Source organism: Talpa europaea (genome assembly GCF_964194135.1).
Source record: "Talpa europaea genome assembly, chromosome: 1".
Classification (NCBI taxonomy): Eukaryota; Metazoa; Chordata; class Mammalia; order Eulipotyphla; family Talpidae; genus Talpa; species Talpa europaea.
In genome coordinates, this window is record NC_140073.1 from 72336871 (window position 1) to 72363112 (window position 26242).

At 42.9% G+C, this 26242-nt stretch overlaps 1 protein-coding gene across 1 annotated transcript in view; it reads right to left on the minus strand.

Annotated features, from left to right (window-relative positions):
• Nucleotides 1-854: 854 nt before the first annotated feature.
• The window catches only part of CFAP221 (cilia and flagella associated protein 221), a gene marked incomplete at both ends in the record, with an annotated part of 86008 nt that continues 60620 nt past the window's right edge, over nt 855-26242 (minus strand). The window contains 10 exons of the mRNA XM_084254269.1: nt 855-963; nt 5054-5149; nt 7616-7708; nt 14982-15073; nt 16311-16469; nt 18083-18217; nt 18306-18413; nt 20095-20175; nt 22602-22732; nt 24243-24348. Coding sequence (XP_084110395.1) covers nt 855-963; nt 5054-5149; nt 7616-7708; nt 14982-15073; nt 16311-16469; nt 18083-18217; nt 18306-18413; nt 20095-20175; nt 22602-22732; nt 24243-24348 — 1110 coding nt within the window. The remainder of the gene's footprint in view (nt 964-5053; nt 5150-7615; nt 7709-14981; nt 15074-16310; nt 16470-18082; nt 18218-18305; nt 18414-20094; nt 20176-22601; nt 22733-24242; nt 24349-26242) is intronic.

Below are 26242 nucleotides of genomic sequence, written 5' to 3' on the forward strand. Positions count from 1 at the left end.
AATAATTTAGAATCAACGAGTTAATGAAGAGCCCTTTCAGAATTGTACATAGTCTGATAGCAATTATTTAAATACATGCACAGAAAAGAGAGGGGTAATAATATAGCCAAATATATTTGGATAATTATGGATTGTTATTCTACAGATTGCTATTCTACAATACAAATGTTTTGCCAGCTTGTGCAAATGAATGGAGTCATGTTAACAAACACAATTGTAAGGGCTGGTTTTTACTGATGTGTTCATAGGGACTTGAGATCCCTTGGCAATGACTTCCTGTCCCAGATGCTTTTGAGAGTTCCGAGAGGCGTTTTATCCAGTTGCTCTCAAATCAGTTTGCAAGCTCTAAACCCCACAATGTCCTCTCAAGTTTCAGCTGCCCTCCCCACCCCCGTGTCTGCCTCCAGAGAACTACTTGGGAGCCAGTGTCCTCACCAAGGCTGGTCTTTTCTGGAACAGCTACCACAGCCAAAATCAGTGATGCTAAGGGGACCTGGGTGGTTGGGGTGGGGGGTTCCACCAAAAGGTGGAAGAAAGGCTCTCCTCAAACCTCTCTTCAACCCACCTCTGGCACCTGGGGTTACCTCACCACCAGAAGACTCAGTGCTGGGCTCTTAGCATCTCTGTACTGCCAGCACTAAATCTTAGACCAAGAAACTTGAAACACTTCCATCATAATACTGATCTTTTATTTTTAAAAAGAATAACAATAATTTAAAAATACATTTATCACCTACATTTCAATTTTTTTTTCTCTAGAATCTTTAACTCCCAAAATGACTAGAACATCAATGAACACAAAGGACCAGTGACCAGCAGAAAGCAAATGAGAGGAACTGACCTCCTGATGATTTCTATTCTAGAATCAGGTACGAGTTGAGAGCTTTGCTCCGCAGAGACTTCATTTCCTCAAGCACCTTTTCTCCCACCTTCTCCTCCTGTTGTGGTTGGTCTTTCACCTCTCTAAACATCAAAAAGCCCAACAAGGACACATCAGGGTGCTTCATAAAACTCTCAGGTCACCCTCCAGCCCCCTGTTGCTGGCTCAGGATTGCCAGGGATGACTTAGTGAATACTGGAGGAGTTTGCATATGGTTTAAATAGATTAAGCAATAATACTATTACTAATGAAAACACCTTTCTGGTAAATGATGCATCATTGGTTTCGAATCTCAGTGCACTAATTTCTTAGCACAGCTAACTAAGTTACCTAAACTCTCAGTCCCTATCTCCAGATGTGTAAGATGGGTGATTCCCATCTCCCATGTTGTTGTGAAGGTGAAGTGAGAAATTATTTGTTGATGTCCTAGCACAATGTCTTCTAACTTCTCAGTCAGCATCAATTGATTCCTCATGCTTGTGAGTAAAGTAGACACATGATCTCCTTCTCTGACAAAAGCCCCAAAGGTTGGGAATCAAGAGGGAGGGCTATGTACCTGGATCAGCTGCCATGCTGCCCAGACCTTGTGGGTGTGGCAATAGTTGCTGGGTAGAACTTTCCAAATATACATCTGGGAGGACATGATGAGTGCATTTGGTTGGAAGGACAGATACCTAAAGACTGTGAACTTAACTGTATGATCTGCCTAGATAGGAGACTAGAACATAAAATTAAGTGCTTCTGAAACATTTTCTAAAAGAGGATGAAATGTAAAATTCTGGCAGATACCTGACATTGGAAAAAACAGAAATATCTGACAGCAGAGAATTAAAATGTTCCCTAATGCATGTATTTAAAAATAATAAGTGGCCCCATTTTATGGAATCAATTTAAGAATATATGCAGGTCATATCGCTCTTTTAAAGATACTAATAATTGAGTGATTTTGTGGTGTTTTAAGTAGCGTTGTTGGATGATGTGTTAAGAACTAAAGTCATAGTTTTTTAGATGTTTTACAACGTGATTCCCCATCGTAGGTATTGAGAAAGCTAAGATCATTATCAAAGCAAAGAAACTCTTGGGTTAGGGCCTCCCTGGTGGCACAGGTGGTTGAGTGCAGCGCTATGAAGCTGTCCGCAGCCTCTGCAGTGCCGGTTCGATCCCCGCCGGCCTCGGAGCAACCCACATGGTGAGCAGACCTCTCCTGTCTCACCCGCTGCTCCCCTCAGCAGTGTATTTCAGTCGTCTGCCTGTTCTGTTCCCTGCTCTGTCTCTGGTGAATCCTCTCATCCTCCCATGCATCTGGCCTATACCCCTGCTCTTGTATAAATAAAATAAATTTAAAAAAAAAGAAACTCTTGGGTTAATAACAGTCATGGAAAGAAAGCTGATGATTCTTTGTGTCCATGAAAATAAATATTTGCCAGGAACCAAATAAATAGCAATCTTTATGGGGGAAATAAAATACCACTCATGTGTTCTTTGGAGTCTGTCCCTGTGTGTCCAGGCTGAGTGGGAGACAAATAAAGATAGAGATGATGTACTGAATGTGGGACAATGGTTGATATAAGTGGGGGGGATTTTTGAATCAAGAACTTTCTTTTTTTTTTTAAATTTATTTATTTATTTATACAAGCATTGGGTGCAGTCAGAAGCGCGGGAGGGTGAGAGAATTCACCAGAGTCAGAGTGGAGAGCAGAGCAGAGCAGAGCAGGCAGACTGACGAAGTACACTGCTGAGGGGAGCAGCGGGCGCTGCAGGAGAGGTCTGCGCGCCATGTGGGACCCTCAACCGGCGGCCGGGGATTGAACTGGCACTGCAGAGGCTGCGGGCAGCTTCACAGCCCAGTGCTCAACCGCTGCGCCACCAGGGGAGGCCCTGAATCAAGAACTTTCGAACATCGTCTATGGCATCTCAACGGGTTGGTGTACTACGGAGTTCATAGAAGGAAAATTATGCTGACATTTTTGACACATGAAAAATGTACATGGAATAATGTAAGCTGCAAAATAGATAAGTTAAAAATCGCATAGATATGTCTATTGAAAATATGTGAAAATGTATGTGCATTTTGAAAAAAATTAGAAGATAATTTGGTGTACAGAAAATGTTTAGAGTTCATTAATAGTTTTTTTTTGGTAAATAGTTGAAATGAATAAAAATTACCACTTTGGGTGATATACAACAGTTACTTTTCTTTCATTTAATAACGACTTGGCAATCAAATCAAACATTAGCTCTTTGTATAGTAAAAATTCACATTAACAAATTGAGCAGAGAGGTATTGGATATAACATGGGGTTAGCCATTTTGTCATGGATAATTTTTGAAATAGGAAAAAAAAGATTTTTATTTAAAACCCAGTCAATTATTAATTTTAAGGCTGTAATAAATGCAAGCGCATCTATTGGTGAGGTATAAGAGGTTTTATGAGCTATGTAGATTAACCTGATATTTTATTGTTAATTAACTGATCTAAACAGATGCTCACTGAAATGCTATTTGAAATTTTTATTCCCTAAATTTTCTTTTACTAGAAATTGCCAGTCCATTTTCTGGGAAGTGCGGCTTGCTGTAGGCTTCCAAAACGATGACAAACCAACCAGAGCAACACCATCCACTTTAAGGTATGTGGGCATTTCTTTCAGGAAAAGGAGGGCTCCCCCAAAACACCCAAACATAGCTAGAAAACAAACTGAGAAATTGGCTACATGTGTAATAAAGGATAATTATCCTTAATAAATGAAGTACTCTTACAAATAAATAAGAAAAAGGCAAGCATTTCCTATAAAATAGACAAAACAGGCCCTTCTAAAAGAAGAGAAATAGTTGATAAGCCCAGGAAAAATTTCGATTTCACTTGTAAGCAAAAAAGTTAAAATTAAAATGATGAGACAGTCATTTTGAAAAATCTAATGGTAATAAGAAAAAATAATGGCAGTATTCCATGTTGCCTGGTGCATTTGAATGTGGGCAGACCTGACCTCTGCTGAAAGGAGGTAGATTGATGTGCTTTCTGGGTGGCCATTGAGCAGTATATACTAAAGATTGGAGGTGCACATTAATACAGCAATCATGTTCCTAGAAACTTACCCTACCTTAAGAAGTAGTCTGGGAAGTTTACAAGGAATTATGGCAAAAGGACATTTATTGCAGCATTATTGGTAACAGCCAAACATTGAAAAGAGTTTACAAAATCATCAGTAGAGGGATCACTAAATAAATTATGGCCCATCCACCAGTAACACAGAATGGTGTCAATTTGTCACAAATACGTTTGTGATATATTACTAAATGAATGTGTAGAAGACAAGACGATATGTATAATATGATTAATTTTTTTCTTAACTATCTGTTAATATTTAATTAGAAGATTATAAATAAATATTTAGAAAACCGTACATCAAAATGTCCAAGTTACTGTCTCTAGGTAGTAAGATGATTACTTTTATTCTATTCTTTATGTTTTTCTGTATTTTCTGAATTTTTTAATAATAAAAATATCATTTTTTTTAAAAAAGGAAAATATAAGAAGTATACCTGGAATTTAAAACTTATAAACTATATGAACTATATAGGTGGTTATTTATACTACAAAAGTTTTCCTCAAAACTGACTTTTTGGAGGATGATGATGACATTTGTTTAGCTTGTTGGTCCTTGAAGGAGAAGCAAAGGAAAGAACATTTGCTGAGCATCTAGGCTAAATGTCTTCGCAATTGCATCTTGTTTAATCCTCACAATTGTGAGAAAGATCTTATTATCTGCATGTTATAAATGAGGAGGCCCAGTTACTGAAGATAAGTAACTTGGGCGGAGAACACACAGTGGTAGTGCTGGGCTTTTGCCCCTGGTCTCATTTGGCTCCAAGGCCAGCTCCTTCTATTGAATGAAACTCATTCAGCTCTCAGTAAGAGACAAACATATCTCTGAAATTAAATGATAAACAATGGAATGATTTTCCATAGCCCAGTGGAAAAATTTGGTTTGTTTTTAAAGGGTTACATGCCAACAACATTTGAGGGTGGAAAGTAATCTAAATGTCTAGAGCACTGGAAACATGTCTCTTTTGAAGCATGAAATAGTCCAATTCAGACACAGGACATAGGACACATCACATAGGACAACTCTGATCCAACGCTACCTCTTGTAATCTTTAAAAGCATCTACTTACCTCTCTTTTTTGGTGCTCTTGTGGTCTAACATATGGAATTCCACTTCTATCATTTCTGGAGTCAAAATAACTTCTGCATTCTGTTCACACAGCTCACTGAAAAAGAATAAGACATTTAGGTGGACTAGGTTTTCCTTCCCAAAGTAGAGAAACAATGTGACCATTTAAGAGTTAGGAAATTCTTATGACTTTCAACATTAGTTCCACCTCCTTTTATTGAGAAAGCACAAGGCCGATAAATTGCTTTCCACCAACATACAATGGTAGAAGTAGTCTCTTATAAACAGAGAATAAAAAGCATTTTTTTCAAAAACTGGAATGACAGAATTCATAATCTTTCCAAGTTCACACGAAACATTTGCCATATTGGTGATATCTTGAGTCATAAAGACAGCCTGAATGATTTCAACAGTGAAATCATTTCGAGTATGTTCTCTGGCCACAATGGAATCTGAATAGAAATCAATAGCAAAAAAGACAACTAAAAAATGTGCAACTACTTTAAAAACTAAGTAATATATTTATAAATAATCTATGAGGGAAAGAAAAAAGGAAGGGATTGAGGTTATCTTTAACTCATAATCTGCTATCCCCTATAGCAGGGCTTTATGGCCTCTTTTCAACTATTCATCTCTTTTGATGCATCATGAAGGAATCATAGGATATCTTTAAATGAGTTAATATGGCCACTTTACAATAAAACTTTATTTACAAAAAGAGGTGGCAGGCCAGATTTGGCCATAGGCCAAGGTTTGCTGGCCCTTGGCCTAGAACTTTGTTATCTGAGAGTGAAAGTTGGGTCACCGCCTATATGGGGACCAGCTAAAACAAAGCAGAGAGAGAGTGTAGAGATGTGTGTGCTCTGTTAAGTGCCCTGACCACAAAAGTGAGAGACCTCGCCTCTGCTCACGTTCCTGGTGGAATGGATTACTTAACTGCAAAGGAGGTTGGGAAGCCTCTAGTTGCAGCAACCCTATTACTTTAGAAAAGGAGGGGCATTGATTTTTTTAAAAGCACCAGTCTCTGCCAGATTCAGTTAAAGCAAAATGCTTCCAACATCAACAAAAGCAACATTGGAATTATAAACAGGAACACAACTCAGCAGTGACACATAAACAGAGGTGGGCATAGCAATATTTTACTTAGGAAGGCACCCCTGAAAACTGCAAAAGTTGTTCCAGTCCTGTAGTATTGAAAATTAAGCTTTATGAAGCAGTTGCTCTGTGCGAATCACTATTGAGGGGCTTTGCATCACTGGCTCCCCATTAGCAGCCTCCCCATCTTTACAGTGGGGAGTAATAACAAGACCTCATTATGGGTTTTAAATGAGTCGGCTTGTAAAGCACCATACCTGAAACACATTTAGTATTTAGAAAATGTTCATTGCTATAGCTACCATTGTCATCCCAGTATCCTCATTCTTACCTATAACTCTGACAACCTCCTAGGAAATAGATACTATTATTCCCATTTCAAAGATGAGAAAACTGAGTCACAACAGTCCACATATTAGTGCTGAGAGGAGGTTGTGCTAGCAATGCTTTGGTCTGCTACACATCTCCCCCTTGGGCATGAGCAGGCAGGACTTGTCCTCTGAACCTAGAGCAGATGTGCATTGTCCCACCCTGGCTGGACCATTCTTAGGGAATGACTGTATGAGGTGGTTTGAGTAGGAGACACCTTCCTGTTCAGACTGGGATTCCAAGTTTTGGAAGCTCAAATATTGCTACGAATCACTACCTGTGGGTGGGTCTCAGAGTGGGGAGCAGATCAGGCAGATCAACTGAAATGCACTGCCGAGGGGAGCTGCGGGTGAGACAGCAGAGGTCTGCCTCGTCATGTGGGCATCGGCAGGCGGGGATCGAACCAGCACTGCGCTCAACTGCCTGTGCCACCAGGGAGGCTCAGAACTGTAGTTCTTTATGCCGCTCCAAATCCTACGCATCTTTCAATTACCACCAATTGATCATGGAAGCCTTCCAAGGCCATTTGGCACCATCTCTATTCCTTTCCCAGCCGTTCCCCTGCCACCTAATAACTCCCCCTCCCACTCCAGAGAGGTTCCAGGAGCACCTACAGATCAGCAAATTTGAGACCAGGAATTTAGCATCTTGTTAGCCTTATCTTGTTTAAGTTGCAAACTCAGGCACAGTGTGCTCTTTGAAATTTCTCACAGCACCTGTCATATGTTGGAAAAAGAAACTGCATTAGAGGGCCTCCCCGGTGGCGCAGCGGTTGAGCGCTGGGTTGCGAAGCTGCCCCGCGGCCTCTGCGGCGCCGGTTCGATCCCCGGCTGCTCCCCGGCCACCGGAGGAGGGTCCCACATGGCCCGCAGACCTCTCCTGCCGCCCGCTGCTCCCCTCAGCAGTGTACTTCGGTCCTTCTGCCTGCTCTGCTCCCCGCTCTGGCTCTGGTGAATTCTCTCACCCTCCCGCGCTTCTGACTGTACCCAGTGCATGTATAAACAAAACAAACAAACAAACAAACAAATAAATAAAGCATGCCTCTATAAAAAAAAAAAAAAAAAGAAACTGCATTAGAGAGTAAAGTTTTAAAAAATACCGTTCGATGGTTTCCAATCTGTCTTCTTCTGGTAAGGTGTTCAGAACCGCAGGGACATCTATGGGAATCATAGCTACATTGTAGGAATCACAACTGTTGGGAAAAATCATACAAGCAGCCAAGGATAAATGATGACATTAGTAATCTTGGAGGCTATAGATAATCTTGGAGATTCTATAATATTCTACAGTACTTTTTTTTTTTTTTTAATAGAGGCATGTTTTATTTTATTTTATTTATTTATTTGTTTGTTTGTTTTGTTTATACATGCACTGGGTACAGTCAGAAGCGCGGGAGGGTGAGAGAATTCACCAGAGCCAGAGCGGGGAGCAGAGCAGGCAGAAGGACCGAAGTACACTGCTGAGGGGAGCAGCGGGCGGCAGGAGAGGTCTGCACGCCATGTGGGACCCTCCTCCGGTGGCCGGGGAGCAGCCGGGGATCGAACCGGCGCTGCAGAGGCTGCGGGCAGCTTCGCAACCCAGCGCTCAACCGCTGCGCCACCTGGGGAGGCCCTTCTACAGTACTTTTATTTACCACTTCCCTCATTCCTGAAAACGCACTCATGTTTCCCTAAAGGTAAGGTAAGGGGTGTGATGGGAACCAGTCAAGCCCAGGAGAATGTTGTCAAGTAAAACTTTGTCCAGAAATGGAATTTTCACACTGGTAGAGTTTAAAATTATATTATTTCCAGGAAGATGTGGGAAATTAGATTGCTTTTTGTTCTTTTTTTTTTAAATTATTATTATTATTTTTTAAGATTTATTTATTTATCTATACAAGCACTGGGTACAGCCAGAAGTGCGGGAGGGTGAGAGAATTCATCAGAGCCAGAGCGGGGAGCAGAGCAGGCAGAAGGACCGAAGTACACTGCTGAGGGGAGCAGCGGGCGGCAGGAGAGGTCTGCGCACCATGTGGGACCCTCCTCTGGTGGCCGGGGAGCAGCCGGGGATCGAACCAGCCCTGCAGAGGCTGCGGGCAGCTTCGCAACCCAGAGCTCAACCACTGCGCCACTGAGGAGGCCCTGCTTTTTGGTCTTAACATCCCCTCCCCACTCCCCACAGTTATACTCGTCCTTAGTAGTCACATTAGATTTCAAGCCTTCGTCCTCACTTTCTTAATTATTGTCCAGTATTATAAATTTAGAGCTTTTTATAAAAATTCCCGGTATTGAGGACATTAAAAGAATTGAGATGGGGGAGAAAAAGACACATTATTTAAAGGCTGACTGCTGACTTATTTCAAGATATGAAACTAATATCTGCTTTCTTTTCTCTCTCTTTCTCCTGTTTTTCTTTTCTTTCTTTCTTCTTCTTGATGTATCTTTCAAATGATCTTAAAGGCAACTTTCTGGAAGAAATTTATGGAAGCTGAGAAGAATGTTCACGAATAAAGAGTAAAGAATGACATTCTAGAATACACAGGAAAGAAACAGACCTCCTCACAGACCCAGGAAAGTCTGCAGGTTGCCGGGCAGACATGAGGCAGGAATGGAAAAAACTGGGTGATTCGTTGAAGTCTCTTATGGGTGTGCAAATATGCCTTCAAGATAAGTTTCTTTTCCTTGTTTCGATTGGTGGAATAAAACTATGGCACATGGTTTTGACAGCTGTAGAAGACTGAGCAAGTTATTTATAAACTAATGTGGAGCAATTTTCAGAAGAAAGCCAGTGAAAATAAGTGAATCAAGCAAAATGCAGGAAAGCATATCTGTGTGCCAGGCTTTGTATAAGAAGGAAGGGAAAATAAGAAAAATAAACAAGTTCTGCTTAACATGACAAAGAGAAATGCCTGAAGGATGTTAGCCGACTAAGCTGGGTTACTGACAAGGGGAGGGAGGGAGCACCAGTTCTCTGATCTGCCTTTCTGTACCATTTGGAGTTAGGACAGCATGTTAATGCTCTACATATTAAAAAATTAACTCAGTAAGAAAGGGAAGGGGAAAAATCCTAAGCTGATGGCAAAATGAAACAAATTATACTTCACATGAATTCTGTAATCATAGTGGAAGTAAAGAAAGAGGCAGAAAGGAAAAGGCGGGGGGGGGGGGGTGCGGGGGGGGGGTGGCGCGGGAGAGAGAGACAGAGAGAAGAAATCCAAGCATTCAGTTTTGGATGGGATGGAGTAAGGGAGAAAAATGCAAATAAATCTGAATTCTGTTTTTAGGCTGCTTTATTAAATTGGTTTTAGGTGAAACAGTTCTGAAACTATTTTAAATGTACTATAAAAATGTGTGAGTAAAAGTGCTAGATACATTGGAAGGAGAGACAAACAACATGGAAGGGGAAGCAATGGCTCTATGGATAAGAACTGGAATTGCAAACATTGCCATAAATTTGTGATCTCTAAAGTATGGCTACACGGGTGTGGATGTGTGTTTATGTGCCTGTGTATATGCAACACTTGTATATAGGTTTGTGTACTTGTACTTTGTGTGTATATATGTGTGTGTTCCTCACAAATACAGCTTGGCATGTCTGCTGAGAAGGTCAAAAAACAAAAACATATGTACACCTAGCACCCACATTTTGGTCCTAATAACATTCTCACTAAAAGAATCCTGGGCTGTGCCACCCAGAGATTGATCTTATTTACTGACCGTGACAAAGGAAGCAGGTTCTAAGGGACAATTCACTGAAGCTTCAGAACACTTGTAGCCAGAGGGGAGTTTGGCCCCCAAAGATATGGAGAAGTTGAAAATCTGGTCCACTCCTGATAAACCAGGCTGGTCTGAGAATGGCAACAACCAAGAGGTTTTCACAAAATTTTAAAACTCATTAAACTCAGTGCCCCTCTTGCTTTTTTGGTGTGTGTTAATTTGTTCTTTTGAGATGGAAATGGTGGAGATAGTAGACAGTGGTTGGGCATCTGGTTTTGCTTTGTCTTGTTTTAATTCCTTTCTTGGCGAAGTAGAAGTCTGACACTCCTAAGTCAGTTTCCCAAACTCTATTGGGCATTTCACTTGACTGAAGTACATGACTACATAGCTTTTTCATAGTTTTCTGACTTTCAGATTTTATGGAAGTCTTAGGGAATTAACAAATTCTCTCTGAATTTATTTAAGAACAAGGTGAACAAATGAGTTATTTTGATTATTATAAATACAAAAATGCCTTGGGATATGCAGCAATGTGGATGGGCCTAGCAGGTATTATGCTAAGTGAGGTAAGTCAGGGAGGGAAAGACAAACACCATAGGATTTTACTCACAAGTGGTACAAAAGGAAACAAAACAAATGAATAAACTAAGTAAAACAAAAACAAACTTTTAGACTGTAAGAGAAATTAGTGGTTATCAGAAGGAAGTGGGGGTGGGTAAATCAGGTAAAAGAGGTCAGTTGTACGATGAAGGACAGATTTAAATTTTTAGTGGGGAACATAATGTAATATATATAGACTCTGATTTTTAATGATGCACACCTGAAACTGTACATAATATAATATTACTTCACTTAAAAAATAATCACCCAATTTTTAACCATGTGACGGTACAATCTATTTGAACATTAAATAAAATGTAACATTTAAAATCTCAAAAAGTGAGTTTACTGAAATAAATTTATTGGAATAAGCAAACACTAAATCAGTATAGTCATGGTTTAACAACGGATACTGCTCAGCGGCAAAAGATACAAGGTAAATACCTCAGAAGTAATAGGTAATTTGTTCAAGCAAAATGACTCAAAGTTAAATATCATTAATGAATGTACGGGAACTTAAAAAAAAACCAATACAGGAACTTAACAAAGAAAACCATTATTACTTTGTAATTGCTTTTGGAAAGAAAAACATAATCTAGTCTCTTTCATCATGGAAATCTATGATTAAAAAAATATAGACTCTTCTTTTGATCTTATAATCTGTTATGCAATTACAATTTATTTTGAAACAAATTGGCCTAACAGAGGGCACTCAGGCACCTAAGCTGAAAGTAACAGCTCAATGGTTAGGGAGTTTTCTTTGATTCATGTAGAATTCATGTTTCATTCATGGTTAATCCAAGCCCAAGGTAACTGCATTCTGACTATTGTTTATTTATTTAAAATTTTATTTTCTGACTTTTTTTTTTTTTTTAAGAACAGCCTCAAGAGCTTTTTCCAAGGACATTGCTTTGGGAAAAAAAATTTTTTTTCCTTTAATTTTGAGACCTGTGCGTGCTGACAGTGGGTGGACACAGGCCATCCCGAGTCCTCACGTTTCCCATCTTGCTTTTTCTGTGTCCTAACAGTACCCCTCCCCCCGCACGGGCTATGCCTGGCTTACTGATAACTGGGTCAGTTTTGAAGTGCTCTCACCCCACCGCAGTGAGAGACAGTGTCAAGGTGGCGGCAGGTCATCGCCACCTGGTGGCAACACAGTGATGGTGGTTAGCATGGGGGAGGAGGTACAAGAGCAAGAAGAGTTATTAAAGATGGTGCCAGATGCTTCACATCATCATTTTACTTTACTTCCTCGCAACAGCCCAGTGAGGAAGCCATCACCCACCCTGTTCCACAGATGAGGAAATTACTGATCAAAGGGCTTGAGTAATTAGTAACCCGTCAAGGACACAGAGCGAGGCACACAAGTTGTGAATAATGGAGGCAGGTCCCTTGGACACCAAACTGTTCATTGTCCCTACAGTGGCAGTGTCTCACCCATTCTGGAGATTTCCGATTTTAGAAATATGCTAAAGTGAACAACAGAGATGTTGCATTTGACATGGCAACAGTGTGGATCAGATAAGGATGAAGCCATAGAAAAAAACTAATATTTCTGAGCTTCTACCATGTCCCAGATTCCAACAGGGTGCTTTCTGCAGGTCTGATGTCAATGCTGAGGCAAAAGAGAGCAATAGGGTAGCACTCAGGAAACAACCCTAAGGGGTAGCATGCGGAAAAGCCTCTGGAAAGAATTAGTAAAATTAAGTATTCCAGAGTTGCAGGCTAGACCTTCTACTATCTCCTCAAATACCTGGTACAGGGAGGGTGAGAGCTAGTATTCTGAGGTCACTGCACATTGGGGGAGCTTTCCTACTTCTACTAAAATGGCTTGAGAAGGGGTTTCCCAGCAAGTCCAGTCCCCTTGAGTTATGGACAAGTGCACTGGACCAGAGACATGACCGAGGTCGCACCACTCCTGGAGGGCCTATGGATTTGTGAGGGGAGGACCTGGATTTTCTGTCAGAGGATCTGGGCTACCTTGGTGGGAGTCAGAGCTTTGAAAATCAGCTGCTGGTCTTGCTTGGTGGCAGAGCCCAAGCTTCCTGATTACTCCTGGGCCCGGGATAGGCTCTGCCACTTTAAGGAGGACCTCATTCTGGATCAAAGGATTTGAACAAAAGAGGGGACTGCTCATGCTAATCTTTTTGAGATACTCACTGCACTTTCTCACCAACAACTCATTTAACAGTGTTTATAAGAATAGTGGGCTAAAGAAGTAAATTCAAGGACTCAGGAACTGGTTATTGAGCAGTCAGAGACTTAAAGAAAAAGTATAAGTCTCCTTGTTCAACACTTTAGGGCTCTAAAGAGGGCTCCGAATAAGTAAATTAGCAAAAATTTAGTTAGTCTAAATTTCTCCCTTCCTTGGTCCAGCAATATTCTCATCCATCAGTTCTGTTTCTGAAGCTGAGCTATAGGCTATACCTGAGCTGAGTTATGTCTCTGATGGTGACAGCCAGGGAACCTCATAGTGATTGCCAGGCTGTGCATGAGAGATGTGGATTCCCTGGATTTAGATATAAAGAGTGTAGAAAGCTAATCCTGACAATTTTTATTTATTTTTATTTTTTTAAAAAGATTCACTTATTTATGCATACAAGAACTGGGGTATAGGTCAGAGGTGTGGAGGATGAGAGGATTCACCAGAGACAGAGCGGGGAACTGAACAGGCAGACTGACTGAAATACACTGCTGAGGGGAGCAGCAGGCGAGACAGGAGAGGTCTGCCTCGACATGTAGGGAGCTCCCTGGCCGGCCCCAGGGGTCGAACTTGTGCTGCAGAGTCTGTGGACAGCTTCCCTGTGCTTAACCACCTGTGCCACCAGGGAGGCCCCTTGCCAATTTTTAAGATATATTTTTATTTATTTAGGCATACAAAACTGGGGTATAGGTCAGAGGTGCTGGGGATGAGAGGATTCATCAAAGACAGAGTGGGGAACAGAACAGGCAATTCTACTGAAATACACTGCTAAGGGGAGCAGCGGGCGAGACAGGAGAGGTCTGCTGCACCATGTGGGTCAACTCCCTGGCCGGAGATGGAACTCATGCTGCAGAGGCTGGCAATATCCTGATAGTTCTGAGACTTAACCCCTTGTGCCACCAGGGAAGCCCCCATTTTTATATATTTATTTATTTTAATTTTATTAATTTATTTTTACCTGAGGTAATAGTGGGATATCCCCATCAGGTGTGGTAACCATAGTGCACCCACCACCAAATGACCCATAGTTCACCCCTAGTGCACTATGTGCCCTGACAATTTTTAAATGGTAAAAATTGATCATAAATATTTCAGTTGAATTATATGGACTGGTTGTCTAATTAAATTTTTTCTTAATGGAATGATGTTGATTTATAACATTATATAGGTTTCAGGTGTACCAAATCCAAATTAACATCTCTATATTATGTTTGCCACCAAAAGTGGAGTTTCCATCTGTTAGTTGTCTGCATTTATTGACATACAGCCAACTAGCCACTTGTGACATTCACTTTTTTAAATGCATTTCAACTAACAAATTCAAACATGAAAATCAGTTATACATCATCATTATTTCTCTAATTAGGAATCTTTCCTTATGTGTTAAAAATATAATCAGACACATTATTGGCACTTAACTTCTGGGATTGTTAGGGGGAAAAGGCTGTCCTAAAGCTAATTCCATACAGGCTTTGTGGACTCCACCCCCACCCCAGGCCAAAGCCAAAGACACTGGGAACTCCAAATCCCATCACCACCAAAGGAAAGGTGGCTGGGACCTGAGGGTGGGGTTAAGCAGCCAGGTTGATATAAGGCAGACACGTGGGCTTTGGAGGGGGTCCCCCATTTTGGCTCCCCGCCAGCTCGCAGCGCCCAGCCAGCTCTGAGAGTGCCTTTGGGTTTCCAGTTCGGCGGATCGGGTAGGACGCATTAAAGACTTTATTTCCCTATTTTCTCCCTGAGTTGTACATTTTCCTTATTTCCTTTTCCCTTGTAAATAAACCTTTTATTAACCTTTTGTGTGTGCCTGTAGTGGAGTGTTAATAAGTCCCTTTTAAGCTCGCGGGTGAGGACCCACAGCCAGGCAACCCGTTCAATATCAGGGCTGCCCTATAACAGGATCACTGTCTCTGTAATTCATAGGGCAGACATAACCTTGTGAGACCAACAGGTGGATGGTGGCTTACCTCCGTGTGGCCTCTATCTTGTGGTTGTCGAGCAGGGATGAGAAAACCAGGGGCTGGAACCTTTTCCAGTGCATTATTCCGGGAATAATGTCCTGCAGTGAAAGTGGGCACAGGGGGACTCCTTGTGAAGGAAATGTTTGGTGAGGAAAAGTTTAGGCGGGACTTCCATTTCAATGAACTATTTTCCATTCTTAAAAGTTTAGCTCCAAAATTTATCATTTCATGAAGTCCACTAAGTGGACTTTTCTGAAGCTAAAAGACAATAAGGGCAGCTTAACACCAAAGGGGCCTTAAACAACATAACAGAATTAAAGATGGTCTTACAGTCTCTCTTTTTTTTTTTTTTGTGGGACCCTTGCTGGTGGCCAGGGATCAAACTGGCTCTGCAGAAGTTGCTGGCAGCTTTGCAGCCCAAAGCTCAACCGCTGCACCACCAGGGGAGGCCCAGTCTTACGGTCTCTTTAGGTTATTGTAAATGTGATGCTAAAGCAACATTTAAAGACAATGGGCCCCTCAGCAGATGGCATTCCAAGCAGGTAGAGCAAATGGGAATGCATGGAGATGCTAAGGAGGGTCTGGCAGGAAGGGGCCAGCCCAAGGGGGTGGGGTATGATGGGGATGGGGACTGACAGGAGGTGATGCTGGCAAGTAGGTTGGTCATGAGAGCCTTGTGGGCCATGCTACTGAGCTGGGAGCTATTCCCACAGGCAGCAGGGACCACTGAGCACTTTCTAGCTGAAAAATGGCATAATCAGGTGTATGTCAAAAGAAGATTTCTAGGGAGGACTGACTGCACAGTGGTGGGTCAAGGTGGATGTTTAATGAATTTGAAGGGCTTAGGGTAACTTCCCAACGAGATGTCACTGTATGCCTAGGTCAGGATGGTTATCTTGGGGGGAGAAGAAACACTTTGGAGACTCTTCCTTACTGTGCATTTGTCCATTCTGGTGTATTTACCCTTGCTGGGGCCAACAAAAAGTAGACCAACAAGGGTAATGCCCATCATGTGATCATTTTTTATATGATTGAAATATAAATAAAATAAATATTAGTTCTCAAGGGAAAAATTGTGAAAAAAAAAGTTGTAAAAAAAAAGTGTGTGTGTGTGTGTGTGTGTGTGTGTTGGGGGGGGGCACAACATGTAGCCTGAGAGGTAGGGACTGCATGAGAGAGGTTCTGAGTCTCCCAACTGCTGCCCTTGTCACCATTCCTCTGTAGCCATGGCCGCAAAACTTCTCAGTTCCAGCTGTGACCCTCCAACCTTGTCCCCTGCCACCCTTCCCTGCAGCCCAGGGCCAGCTCCACCCGTGGGTCTAGTGCTGGCATTACCGTGTGATGGAGAAATTGTTTTTGGGTGAGAGGAATGCTGGATCCAGTGTGGGACTCTTTGGTGAACTTGTACTTGGGGTGCGGGCACAGATGGTAATTTATTGAGGTTTCTACATAGGTCATGGGGTGCATCACAGCAAATAATCCTGGGCTGGGATTCTGCAGAAAAAAAAGGAAAAAAAAATTTTTTTGTAAAGATTTATTTATTTATTTATACAAGCACTGGGTATAGTCAGAAGCGTGGGAGGGTGAGAGAATTCACCAGAGCCAGAAAAGGGAACAGAACAGGCAGACTGACAAAGAACTACACTGCTGAGGGGAGCAGCGGGCGTGGCAGGAGAGGTCTGTCGCACCATGTGGGACCCTCGCTGGTGGCTGGGGATTGAACCGGCTCTGCAGAGGCTGCGGGCAGCTTCGCAGCCCAGCACTCAACCGCTGCGCCACCAGGGGAGGCCCAAAAGATTTTTCTTTTTTAATTTTGATTACCAGTTTCTGAACCAGGCACTGGGTGGGCATGAGCTAACCTCCATGGCTCCTACCCAAACTAACACTGACTCCAAGTCAGCTCGCCTGGGTAAGGAGAGCAGAGGTGTCTTCAAATTGGTAGCATTTTAAATGTCACAGTCATTCATAAATGCCACTTTTCCAGATTAAGAGCTTCATTACCTACCATGTGGATTTACTAAACTCACATGGCAACAAGCGTAACTGAAATTACAACTTTAAATGACTTTAAGTATTTGTTTTTCTAAATATGATATATCAGGGGGTATTATTTAATAATCAAACTGGTTTCTGAAAAGCAAATAAGCTTCTGGTCTTGCAAACGAAAATAGCTCTTAAAAACTATTTTAAAGAGAAGATAAAGAGGGTGACATTTGATATATCAGGAAATGTCAAGATTTAACATTGTTTTGGTAATGTTTTTAATCCAGGAAGGCTCCGTTTGGATGTAGTATCTGGTTTTCAGGGAGATCCTGTTTTTCTTTTAATTTTCTAGCAGAACTACTGGAGGCACAGAGCAAATACATAAAAATAGAGAACATAAGGCTTTTCATGCTCCTTTTGGGGTTGCCCAGCAAAAAAACCCTACTCTTCCCAAACAGCTTAGTTTCTAACCACTCACAGTTATTTCATTTCAGACATTAAAGAACCATGAGGTTAAGATTTTGTTATTTTTGTTTGTTTGTATGATTTTTTTAAAAGACAATTAAAATAAAACAAAACTCCACCTGGCTGATGAAAACCCAATTTCATTGCTAAGAAACAAACGTCCCCCATAACCTAAAGAAAATGTAGATCGACCAGGGGGGCCCTAGGGCATCCAGACTGGGAAGACAGTCTCATGATGGTGGGTGTGTGAATGTGTTAGTGGTCAGGAGAGCTGGAAAGACTGGAAGTCTGGTGCTGAGGGGCTGCTAAAGCCAGGGAGAGAGGCTGGGGGCTCTGGACTGAACTCATGGATATAAAAGAAGGAGGGTGTGGCAGTGATGAGGCCCACGGAGGGAGCCTGCGTAGAATAATGTAGAAACATTACTATAATGTAGAAAAGATCTTAAGGATATTGTCATAAAAATAAATGTGAAAAGACAGGAACACTGATAAATTCTGCAAACAATAAATGCCGGCAAGCAATCTCAAAGGCGAGATATTGCTTAGTCCTTGATATTGCCAAGAGGGAAAATATTCCTAGTTAATGTTTCTGTTTTTTACTAAGTGACTGTGTAAATATAGGAACAAAGAACACATGACTTCTGCCAGTTGTCACTTACAAAAATATAAAGCGGGTCATAATCTGGAGACCTGGCTAAGGCTTCGGGGGGCTGCATGCTCAAGACGGAGGAGCTGCCAGGGAGCTGAGGTGCGCAGTCATGCTTCGGCAGGGTTATGATGGTGGTGGCTTCATCCTAGGACAGGACCAGGAGCAGCATGTTAACTGTGTTACCAGCATGAGAGCTCAGGGGAGAGAGATCCTTGAAGGTGGGGATGTGTTACCTCAGCTCCTTGCTTCAGGGCCCGAGCAAGCTTCCGTGGCCTGTCGCTCATTGCAGACTTCTGGATGGAGAAGGACTGATACCCCTTAATTTTGTACAGTTGAGGAACCTAAGCATGAAGGAAGACAAATGATTAAGTAGCCTTAAAAGCCCCTTATCATTTTTGAATGCTGAGTAATATACCACGGTGTATATGCACCACATCTTCTTGATCCAGTCATCTATTTTGGGGCATTTGGGTTGTTTCCAAAGCTTAGCTATTGTAAATAGTGCTGCTATAAACATAGGGGTGCAGGTGCTCTTTGGAATTGATGTTTCTGTGTCCTTTGGGTAAATACTTAGGAGTGGAATTGCTGGATCATATGGAAGCTCACTCATAGCAGGAATCTAGAAAACTTAAATAAGGGACCAAGAAAATGAATAACTATAAGAAAGTGAAAATCAAAATCAACAAAAAACTATGAACCAGAGACACTCTATGGGGGGTAGGGGGCAGGAGGGGAGGGACTGGGGTCAAAATAAGGGGGTTGCAATTGTATGGGGAATATGAAAATAAAATTTATTATAAAAAATAAAATGACCTCACTGAATCAAAAAAAAAAAAAAAAAAAAAGCCCCTTATCATTTAGTGGGATCTACTCAACAACATTTCCAGGCTGTCTGAAGGTGAGAGGAAAACAAGCACCTGTTGAAACCATCAGTTGGGGGGGGGGAGGGGCTCTCTATAGGCGCAAGAGGTTAATCCAAGGGGTTAAGTCAGCACTGTAAAGCTATCCACAGCCACTGCAGCAGGAGTTCAATCCCTAGCCAGGGAGGTGACCCACATGGCGCAGCAGACCTCTCCTGGCTTGCCCGCTGCTCCCCTCAGCCGTGTATTTCAGTACCTGCCTGTTCTGCTCCCCACTCTGTCTCTGGTGAACCCTCTCATCCCCCACACCTCTGGCCTACATCCAAGTTCTTGTATGCATAAATAATTAAATCTTAAAAAAAAAAAAAAGAAACCATCAGTTGGGGCCATAGTTAGATCTGACCAGCACTGGAGAGATTTCATCAGCACAGCCCCCACCCTGCTCTGGGCCCCAGCACACATGGGTATCCTTGCACCTAATGGTGTAATTGCTGAAATATACCCAGTAGTTGCTTGTCAACTGAAAATAATCATATTTGCAAAACTAGGAAGGGCCATGTACCTCAAGAAAGGCTGACTAACTGTTGTTCACTTCATCTTATATATATATATATATATATATTTTAAAGACTTATTTATTTATACATATAAGAATTGGGGTACAGGCCAGAGGTGTGTGTGTGGGGGGTGAGAGGATTCATCAGAGACAGTGGGGACCAGAACAGGCAGATCTACTGAAATATACTGCTGAGGGGAGCAGCGAGGAGACAGAAGAGGTCTGCTGCGCCATGTGGGTCATCTCCCTGGCCGGGGATCAAATTCATGCTGCAGTGGCTGCGGATTGCTTTATAGGTTGCATCTTAACCCCCTGCAACACCAGGGAGGCCCCTTATATTTTTTTCCTTAAAGTTTCTAATAGAAGTTGTTTAGCAAGCTTCACGGTTGTATGTCACACAGTATATTCAGAGTAAAGATTCTGGTTTCCACGCCAGGAAAAAACAACGTTATTCCTCACACACATCATCAAACAGCAGCAGAAAAACATGCACCATGTGCCACTTAGCCAATAACGGAACATAAAATTGACATAAAATTCAAATCCAAGACTATTTGTTCACTTCATGAGAAACACAAAGAACTGACATCATATGACAGGTCTGACCTGCAGACTGAAGTAGGAATAACTCTGCTTGATTTGAAGATCTAAAGGTTTAATTGGGACTGGTCCAAGGCCATCAGGAGCCTAAAATGTGCAAATTCAAAAAATGAACACAATCAACAATGAGCAAAAGCAACTATTCTATTTCTATACATTTTGAACATTAAATAAACAGTTCGACTCTCAAAGTCACTCTTTTTGGGACAATTTCACTTGATGTGTGGGCTGCGCAGACAGTGCTGGCCACTCCCTTGTTCTTGTCTCTTGGTATATAGGGTGTCTCTATTTTTTCCTTTCCACTACTGCGGAAGCTGCAATGCCGCCCAGAATCCCCTTCGGGCTGGAAAGATCTCGTCACCCAGCTGCTAGGAGCCAAGTTGAGAAAAAACAACTCGTGGGGGTCGGCCCTCTTCAGGAGTTGCCCTGGCTGAAGGGAGCTGCCTTGCTCAGGGTCTTGTGCCCACCCAGGCAGGCTGCCTCCACTGACAGGTGGGAGTAAAGGTGTGGATGTGGGTCCTCACTCCTGCTCCTAGCTCCAGCACGCCTCCCGAGCCCCGCTGAGGCTTGGTCCAGAAGCACTGCACTCAGACTTCTCACTGCTGCTCCTCCTGCTTCCCTTCCACAGGCGAGTCCCCAAAACGACCCGCTAAACTTCCTGCTGGCTCATCTGCCCCAGACCCCCAGAGAGCCTGGAGCAACCCCCGATGTATTACGGACATTCGGTAAACATCACACTATACCTCATCTAAGATTCCATCATTCAATTAATATGATGGCTAATATGGCCTCAATTGTAAGACATTTCCCAATTTCAAACATGCTAACAATACAAAATAGTGATCTTAAGATTGATGAAATACAGCATTTATGGAATAAATTAAAAATTCTTTACAAACAGGAATGCTAACCCTTCTGATTTTCATCTACCCTGAGCAGCGAAGTCTTTATGAATTAACCAAAGCATCAAATGAAATGTATAAGTTTTCAAATATTCAAAATAATGAGATGGTCACATATCACTGGGGCCCTGTCTCTACATCTCGATCACCCTTTCCACCCCTTCAATTATTGAGTATCAAATACTTGTTATTATTTGAAAACCACCGATTTATTATGTTCTAGGAACTAAATACTCTGACCTTTTAAATCATTTAATTATCTAATGCAGAAAGCACTTAGAACTTCTAATGTCCCACCTGAAATTCTAGAGTAGATCAATCTGCTGGGCTTAACAAATACTATAGGATGTGAATGGCAAGTTCATTATTTGAAACTAAGAACTTATTTTGTATATGTACTTTCAGTATCAACTTGTTATTGCTAACTCTGTGAACTTGGACAACATTTTATTTCTGCCTATGTGACCTTGTGTGTGAGTTCCCTCCTTATCTATAAGTCGACAAACCTGTTACACAGATTTGTTGATGATTAAATAAATTGATACAACTGAAACACTTCAGACACTGTCTGACTCATGTTAAGTGCAATGTAAGAGCTAGCTACTATTTCTTATAATGTACCACAGTGGACCTGAGGAGCGGGCAAAGGGTGAGAGAGAGACCGAGAGGAAGAGACCAGGGTGAGGGAGTGAAGGGGGTAGTACAGTTGTGAGTCTGTTGGGTTAGATGTTAGATTCTGGGTCCACAGCCCTGATCACCATGTTGGGTTACAGGCCTGATTGCTGGTCTACTCTCGCCTCTCCATTTGCCCACATAGCAAGAGGGCTCAGCTGAGCTGGACACCTGCCTCTACGGGACAGGGACTCTTAATTCAAGATGCCCAAATCAGACCAGTTCACGATTCTCAGAGCTGGTCCTCAAGAAGCCCTGGTCTGGCATGCAGAATATTTTGAAGAGCAGTGAAATCCCTTGAGGTTGAGGATATGCTTCTATCCTTATCTAAATCCTTTGTCCCTCCCTAATGGAGTAAGAGATCATCATATCCTAAGCTGCCCTTTTCCTCATCAGAGAAGCAATCATCACTCCCGTTTTATGACCTTGAAGGTGGTAGTTTGGAGGGTCTGCCCAGTTCTAGGGTTATCAGTGAACATGTTCTCTCTTTCTAAAAATCTTATCTTCACTCTTAGAGTTAGGACGAGGCCACCCTTCTTGCCTGTCATGTAATATCCCCCAGTACCCCAGGTCCCTAAACTCAGGATAAGTATCCCTAGTCTGCTCGATTATTTTTTGTAATTTACAACCATGCTTCTCCCTCTGACCTGGGCTCTCAGGCCTGTTTCCCAGTCAGACAGGGCTCATGTTCTTGCTGGGGTGTAGGCTGGGAAGGACCCAGCCCAGGTACCAGATAGCCAGTGCAGGTGTATCAGATGCCAGGCGGTGGCAGGAGCTGATCCTGGTTTCCCACTGGTCACAAGTCCCTGGGCACAGGCCTCCTCTGGGAGCCTCAGGAGGAGGGGGAGGGACTCAGACTGAGGTAGGACTTGCCTTGGTATCCACCCTACACACACCTGATCATGCCCCACCCCCACCCCACAGCCTGACAGCACCCACCAGCTCATCAGGGGTTGTGGTAGTAAAGCAGGATGGGAAGGTGAAGGGCAGTATTTTCATGGGCGATACGGAGAAATGACCAGAATAATCATCTTGACTCATCCGCAGCATAAATTTAGAGGAACTCTTCTCTGTGGGCGACAGACAAAACAGCATGGTGAGAAGGGTGGGGGTGGAGTTGGGTGCTTCAGGTGTTTCTGTGTCAAACCACCACTTTACTTTTATATTTGCCTCACGCCAATTAGTGAGTCCTAGTCACATAGCATTTCAAAAAGACTATGTATGTGAGCTGTTCCATTTTGAGTGTTCCCTCTGGACTTTTACCTCAGCCCTTTCTCCAATTAAAAAAAAAATTGTTTTTATTCTCCCCAAGTATAATTTCTACTTTTAAGTATCTTCGATGAATATTCTTTCTCCTTGTCAGCAGAGACAAAGACTAAAGAAGCCAGGGAAGACATTTTATAAGCACCCATACATAATTCACAGGTAAACTTCACAATGTTTTCAAAAGTTTCTTTACTAGAAATTTGAATACCAGAGATATAAAAATAATCTGAGGAAAAAAGAATAATCGAAATGCAGTAAATGTTATGAAAAACAAAACACACATCTGGATCTTGGAGAAGAGCAGAGCGGTCGTGCCCGGGGAGGACAGGCAATCCTGAGCCTGGCCGGAGCTGGAGGCAGGTCTGTCTGGGAGGTTCAGTGTGCCCTGTGGCTCTGCATGTGAGCCATGGATCAGAAACACATGTTTTGCAAGAAGATGATGATATGGCTTTCGGCTCCCAGAAGCTAAGAATGGGCTTCCCATAGCTCCGATCAACCGAGAATCAGAGGGTTAAATTTCTTGAAGTAGCAAAGAAAATAGGAGATAAAAAGTTTTATGTGCAAGTCTCTATTGAGTTAATACCAGATCCAGCCAGTCAGCAAGTATGAATGAGGAGTGTCCTAGTCTTGTGACAAGAGAGAACAGAGGGCACAGAATGGGAGGTCAGGCCATGACCAAACCACCCAGACATTAACACCTGGCCAGGTCAGTCGGTGGGCAGGTAGTACAGCCAAAGCTGACATGGTCTGATCTGTGTCCTGGGGTAGGCAGAAGGATGACTCCCCAACCACATTCCATTTCCTGTAACCTGTGAATATGTCACCTTGCATGGTAAAACGATCTTTGCAACTGTAATTAAGGATCTTGAGATGGGGAACTTGTCCTGGGTTAAACCAGGTGGGTACAAAGCAATCCCACAGACCATAAAAGAGGGAGGTGGGAGGATTCAAGGCAGAGAAGGTGGTGTGATGACGGAAAGAAAAGGTCTGGCTATGTGCAGATGGGACCATGAGCCCAGGAATATAGGCATTCCCCCAAAAGTTGAAAAGGACAGGAACGGTCTCCCCTGGAGTCTCCAGAGGGAACCAGACTTGCTGATACCTTAACTTTAGATTTCTGACCTCCAGAACCATGAGATAATAAATTTCTGTCCTTGCAAGTGGTGTTGACTAGTTAGAATGGCCATAGAAACTAACACATGTAATTGATGGAAATATTTTGTGTCTATACAACTAACTTCATTATAAAGAAAACTCATTCTCGGGGCACTTACAGGGCAAAGCATTTGCTGTCCTTCACAGCTGTACTTTTACCTTGTAATATTGAATCTTTTCCTTCCCTGAGATTTCTCCTAACGGCCTCTTTGTCCATGTTACGAACAGCATCCAGCATAATGAATAATCGTCGTTGGATCATAATCTAGAATTAGAAAGATAGTGATTTCAAATTATTACTGGTACATGTTTACTTTGGCATTCAGTTCAATTTGCTTCCCCCGAACACAACTAAGGGCTGAGGCCACCACTCTAAGTCACATTCACAGCGAGAGTGGCCATGGGGACCTTGAGATCGGGACACTGTTGACCTGTCTAAATACCAAAACTTAGCAGGTTGTCATCTGGCCTTGTTCCACCCAATTTATGAGCGTTGGTTTTCTTATATCTTCAGAATGAAAAGAAAGACTAGTTCTATATTCTATCTTCTTGGTATGTGTGAATAGTATGTTCCTGCTGAGTTATTTTCAGAGTTGAAGGACAGACTAACTGCAGGACTCTGTTAAGTGGGACTGCGGATGGCGGGTGGTGTATTAGCTGTACCCCGTTGTGCCCTGCATTCAGAGTGGCGGCCACAGAAGGTGAGGGGCACTCGTGCCCAGAGCTGCAGTGGAAAGGGACTCATTCCAGTATGAATACCCTATCCCTCCTGCAGAGAACCCCTTCATTTAACAACTATTACAAAGTGGCAACTCTGTGGCCAGCTCTGTGCAAGGTACTGGAGATACAAAGGGGAGCAAACAAATGTCCTGCCTGCCTGGAACTGATGCTCCAAGTGTGTGTTTGTGGGAGGAGTCGGGAGAGAGAACAAACAGTTCAATAAGATAAACTCTGTTTGGAAAATGAAAGATGATACACCTGCCAGGGTAGGACTGAAGGGCTGAAAGGAGTCTCTGGTCACCATGCAGGATAATCAGGGAAGGTGAGGAGGTGAGGTTTGGTCTGAGATTCCAATGAAGAAGTAACAACGATCTTTGGAAGAGAGTTTTGAGCAGAGAAACTGACATGCACCATTAGGAGTTGGCGCCTCAACTCCGTCCCGGGTTCCCAAAGACCACACGGAGCCAGAGATGCAAAAGCAAAAAGGCTTTATTGCTAGCTTAAGCTAGGGCGGGACTCTGCCTGGAGTACTGACACAGCAGTCTCAGCAGGTTGAGAGAGGGACCCCCTCCCAGAGCAACCAGCTGTTTTTGTACTTTGTTACAGGATGCAGGGACTTTTCACACCTGGGGCAGGGTCCACCCTGATTGGATAGCTCTCATGGTGCCAGCTAGGTTTCGTTTCTCCTTATGTTGTGGTTTCTGCCCAGAAACGAAACCTAGCTGTGCCCTTTTGAGATGGCAGTTATTTCTCAAAATGGTTGCAGTCTTGCTCATGTTACAATACAATGATCCTGTTTAGGAACAAAGGGGATGTGTTTAAGGAATGGAGAGAAATCCAGTATGGCCTTGTGGCCGTCATGAAAAGTGCATTTTATTTCAGTTGCGGTGAGAAGCCTCCCAGAGGTTCTAGCTTTGGAAATCACACTCTGATGGCGGGGTGGACACTGGCAGCAGAGAGTTCTGTCACAGAGGTCCAGGCGAGAGGTGACTTCTGCAACTGAGCCAGGGAGATGGCTGGACGTCATCAGGCCAGGGACATGCTTGCACAACTGACTGTCAGTACTTGCTGGAGGGTGTGAGAAAAGACTGAGCTACCATTCAGAGCAAAGAACAGAAATGCTGGCAATATAATTTTCATGCCAGAGACCTTGCTCCAAAAAGGCCAGGGTGGTCCACCAGTGGGAAGTCAGCCGGGCAAGTTTCTTGCCGTTGTTGGTCCAGCGTCAACAGCTGTGCCCTTCTCCCTTAGAGCGCAGCACTGTGCCACCTCTTCCCATGACTTTCTTCCCCACACTGAACATCTGGTGACCACCTCTGTTCTGTGTGTATACAGAACTCACCCGGCCAAAGCCTCGGCAGGCACAGCTCTACAGAGCCTTGGAGGTGGGGGCTAGGTCATAAAGCAGCGAGGTCTGCCTCTCCACTTCACCACCCTCT